Consider the following 4,917-nt stretch of genomic DNA (forward strand, 5'->3'; position numbering starts at 1 on the left):
GTGGTCAAGAAGGCACGAAAATATTTATTGCCGGCGTAGCCCAAGTTTGATTACCAACTTGAACAAATTTTCTTGATTTCGCATTTTTTTAAGACAGTTTAGAAACAAAAACTCAAGTTTTCATGTTTATAATATGACCAAACTTCAATCTTTAAAGAAAATGATTTTTAGCCAAAATCTGGAGTCAAGTCCCCTTTTAATAATAATAATCAAAACTCAATGTAAATAATAATTACCGGTAAGTAATAAACAAGAAATGAGGTTCATATTAATTTTAAGAAACGGTCAATCACATTTAAGCAACATTTAACTTTTCTGGTAGATATTTACTTGAGAAACAAAAGACCAGTTACATAGAAACTGAATTAGATCTCTATTAGAATTGTATGCTTTATCATTTGAGCCACGCCATGAGAAAACCAACATAGTGACTTTGCGCAGTCTGGTTAGGATCCATGCTGTTTGCTAATGGTTTCTCTAATTACAGTAGGCTTTGAAAGTGAACAGCATGGATCCTGACCAGACTGCCAGATGCACAGGCTGGTCTCGATTCCTGCTGGTCGCAAAGCCACTATGTTGGTTTCCTCTTGGCGCAGCTCATTTTTTATGAAATTTCGTAATTATCCCCCTTTAACAGGAAAGTGTTTTAATGTAATTTCTAGTTTTTACATTTGCATTTTACAGAATATTAGGGTACTTAAACAATCTGAACCAAAAGAAAGTTTTAAAACAATGTGTATTTTGATACCAGGTATCATTCCACAGGTAAAGTATGTTTATTTAAAGCACTGGCCTCAAGATTGTATGACAAAAACAATAAAAAAAAATTCTTACGTATCTGAAAATTACTGCCATATTTCTTAAGAAGTCCTTGAAACTCAGTTTAAATATTGGCAGATTATAAGTTTAAAGGAAACACATAAGAATGAGTTGTTTTCATCAAAATTGAATTGCATTAATTTTTGTGGCGAGGTACTGAAGGTAAACTGCCTTAATAATAAATAATATTAAAAAACAATCAAGTACATATTGCTTCGTGTTTTATTGGTCAAGGCTGCAGGCAAATGTTTAAAGCTGCAGTGACCTGGGTGACCCTGACCCTGTGGCTGGACATATAACCACCATGATTTGATGTTATTAAATAACCTACAACTTTCAATATAAATGCTTCTGTAAAATATCCAGAATTTGCTGATGTTTTTAACAAGGTAGTTCTCCCCTAAATTTTTTAACCAAAGAAAAAGTGCATTCAATCCACATTGGCAATGAAAACAACAAAATCCTCGAGGACAGGTAAAAAAGGCAAGACTCCAGGCGTGCACATGCATTTTCACTGGGACAAAACCTGGTTATATTCTGGTAATACTTGTGTTACCTCATAGTAAATAAACATCCTCTTGATCATCTTTGCAGAGACTATTTTATCAGGTAAATTAAAATTATCAAGTAAATCATTGCCTTGTGAAAAACTGTAAAGCCTAAAATTTGTTTCACTTCTTGGTCTGGAAAATTTGAAAATGTTCATTTCAGGTTCTTCATGCGGAAATTTTTTGAACTCTTAAATTTTCATATAGAATATCATCAAAACCTAATAATGTTCAGTTGTTAATATTTCAAACAAATCCATTACTTGGCCAAAATCTGATTAAGCAGTCAGTCAGAAAAGCTCATATAATGTCCCCAGCTATAAGCTCCATGCAGGCTGATCATGGTCTTTATCTTTATCTTCCGTAACCGTCGAACCCCTTGCGGGGACATAGACGTTTTGCGCGTCAAAATCATAAGAGAAAGAATATAGTGATAAAAATTTAGAGTGGAAGAAACTAAAAAAATAACTTTGGTGAAATAAAAAGGTTAAAACTTGAGTTAGCAGGATAACTAGGGCAAGATATGTTCAAGGCTGCAAACTGCGGCACTGAACTGCTCTAGGGTAGGGAGGTGGGCCACACTTGGGGGTACTTGGTTCCAATGGTACACAGTTTTTGGAAAATAAGAGAACTTGTAATAGTCAGTGGTTGCAGTAATTAACCTATAACTTAGGGAATGGCCGTAGCGGAGACACATCGAGTCATTGGGGTAAGGTAATCTATGATTGGGATAGCAACCAGATCATGATGAATCTTATAGAAGAGTGATAACCTAGAATCTATATGCCTTAAATCCAGTCGACGAAGGTTTAGGGAGTGTAGCATATCTGTTACACTAGAAGTACGGCCGTAGTCAGTCTTGATCCAACAGGCGGCTCTCCTTTGGATGCTTTCAGTTTGGTCTATCTGGGTTTGGGTGTGGGGCAACCATACCTCGGAGGCATATTCATGCTGGGGTCGGACTAGAGTCTGGTAAGCAATGGTCTTAATGGGTTGGGATTTGACCTTAATGTTTCTTCTTAAGAACCCTAGGGTTTGGTTAGCTTTTTTGGTTGACCTATTTATGTGATTGTCCCATGATATCATTTGAGATATCCACGCCTAGGTATTTAGCTGAGCTGACCGATCCAAGTTAGACTCCATGTAGGTAATACTGGGTAGGGATAGGATGTTTCCTTCTAGTGGCATGGATCACTTGACACTTGGAGGGGTTGAACTCCATACCCCACTCCAACTACCACTTTTCTAGAAGTTTTAGGTCATTTTGGAGAGTGACAGATTGGTCTGCAGATGACAATGTTAGATATATTGCCGTGTCATCTGCAAACAGACAGATTTTGGAACTAATGTTTTGTTGGAGGTCATTTATGTAAGCTAGGAAGAGCAGGGGACCAAGTTCAGACCCCTGCGGGACACTTGATGATACTGGGATGGCGTCAGAGGTAGTGCCATTTAGTACTACTGACTGGATCCTATTATCTAAAAAGCCTTTGACCCATCTTAGTGTGTTACCTCTGACTCCATATCCATGCATTTTTAATAGAACTTTCTCATGGCTAACCTTGTTGAAAGCCTTATTCAAATCTAAAAGTATAAGATCTACTTGTTTCTTATTGTAGACTGTTCAGTCAGTATATTTTCAGTGACCACCTTTGAGTAATAAATGCTATTGCCTAATTGATTGATGGACCAATCCATTTTAGAAATTAACCAGGCTAGAGGTTAACCATGTACATTTGAAATGTTTCAAATAGTAGAGCGGCCACATGCAGGATGATGTCACAAACTGGTGAAGCTGGTTGCAAACATTTATTTAGCTATATAAAATGACATTGCATGACAGGTTACAACTCTTATCTTTTATGTTTCAAAATTATGCACTTTTTAAATGCTGAATTTTGGTAAGTAAGCATGTTTCTGAGAAATTACTTGACTGAGTGCTTTCAAAGACATGAGAAGTTTTTGGCATTTTTTTTTTATTATTATTATTGTTTGTGGGGTTTAATGTCCCACTGACACAACAATTATTGGTCATATGGCGACTTTCCAGCTTTGCTGATGGAGTCATGGACGAAGACCCCAGATACCCCCCATGCATTATTTCATCACCAGCGGGCACCTGGTTATGTCGGTTTTAAAGCTCTTACGAGCTTATGTTATATTATTTTGTACCACCGACTTTGTAAATAAAATTTACGACCTTCCATAAGCCATCATGAGCTTTGCATATAGCAGGCTGGAAACATTGCCCGATCGGGCTTATGACACAAGAAGTAATAATTCTTGAAAAATAATGAAGATATTTCTTTCAAACTTGGTCCATTTGTTAAGCATAACAAACGATACAAATTAGAATAAAAATAACTTGGTTGCCTTCAGTTTTGGTAGAATTATTTCCCTGTTTCAGATTTTTATGAAGCATAATCTTTGAAGTCCAAAAAAGCAATTAATAATAATAATGTTCTAATGCTAAGTTTAAAACAAAAAAGGGTTAAATGGCTTTCTAATGCTCTAAATTATTGCGCTAGTACATGAATGTAAACATTTTACTCTGCTTTCACTTACAACATTATAGAGAAATGTTAGTCCTAAAAAAATTGCTCATACATCTGCACTAGAAACAAAGTATATTTACCCTAAATATATAGAATAAAGGTATTGGCACACAAGTTTGGAGCACTAGAAAGTCATTGAACCCTTTTCTGTTTTAAACATTGCATTAAAACATAATACTTTTTGGACTTCAAAAATTATGCATCATAAAAATCTGAAAAAGGGAAGTAATTCTAACTAAACTGAAGGCAACAAAGTTATTTCTATCTTGATAAGCATTATATGTAATGCTTAATAAATGGACCAAGTTTGAAAGAAATATCATCATTATTTGTCAAGAAATATTACTTTTTGTGTCATAAGCCCGATCGGGCAATGTTACCAGCCTGGTTAGCTACTCTACCTGGTTTATTGTGGAGGTAATTTCCTTCAGCATCTGTTAAGTGCATGTCAATCTTGGCCAATTCTTTTGCTTTTTCTTGTTTTTCCTTCCCAGCTTTGATCTTTGTTTTCTGTCTTTCTTTATTTCTCATCATAACCAAATCAACAATGGGAATTTTCTTGCCTTCTCCATTATTGTACAGAAACTTTGGCACCTCAGTTAGGATTTTCTGATCCAATTCTCTATAATCTTTTGTCCATCCGGCCCGTTTAGCACACTCGATTAGTTCCCCACCGCCTTTTAAGTCTACCAGCTGATATAGAGCTTTCGCCTTGTTGTCAGCTTGATTTTTCACGCCAGACGCGACAACTGCAGTATTTCCCATCTTTTTTAACGATCCAACTGGTCTACAAGCACTTAATTTACATGTTTTATCTTATTTTGTCCTCCATCGTCAATGTAAACAACCTCACCATCAATTAGCATACAGGAAGTTGCATTGCGCATGTGTAGCTTCTGTTTAGACTGGATTGCAGTTTATACAATTCGCGATATGACGTCATTCTCGGAAGATTTCGAAGAATTACAAGCTTTCAAGGGAGCTAGACGAAGAAA

At 36.1% G+C, this 4,917-nt stretch overlaps 1 protein-coding gene across 9 annotated transcripts in view; it reads right to left on the minus strand.

Moving 5' to 3' along the window:
* Nucleotides 1-4,817, minus strand: part of LOC123556055 (transient receptor potential cation channel subfamily V member 6-like) — a 46,943-nt gene extending 42,126 nt beyond the window's left edge. For all 9 annotated transcript variants that reach the window (XM_053525386.1, XM_053525387.1, XM_053525385.1 and 6 more), the window contains exon 1: nucleotides 4,324-4,817. In XM_053525386.1, the coding sequence (XP_053381361.1) occupies nucleotides 4,324-4,687 (364 nt within the window). In that variant the 5' untranslated portion in view covers nucleotides 4,688-4,817. The remainder of the gene's footprint in view (nucleotides 1-4,323) is intronic.
* Between the last annotated feature and the right edge of the window lie 100 nt (nucleotides 4,818-4,917).

This window comes from Mercenaria mercenaria, chromosome 15 (genome assembly GCF_021730395.1).
Source record: "Mercenaria mercenaria strain notata chromosome 15, MADL_Memer_1, whole genome shotgun sequence".
Lineage (NCBI taxonomy): Eukaryota > Metazoa > Mollusca > Bivalvia > Venerida > Veneridae > Mercenaria > Mercenaria mercenaria.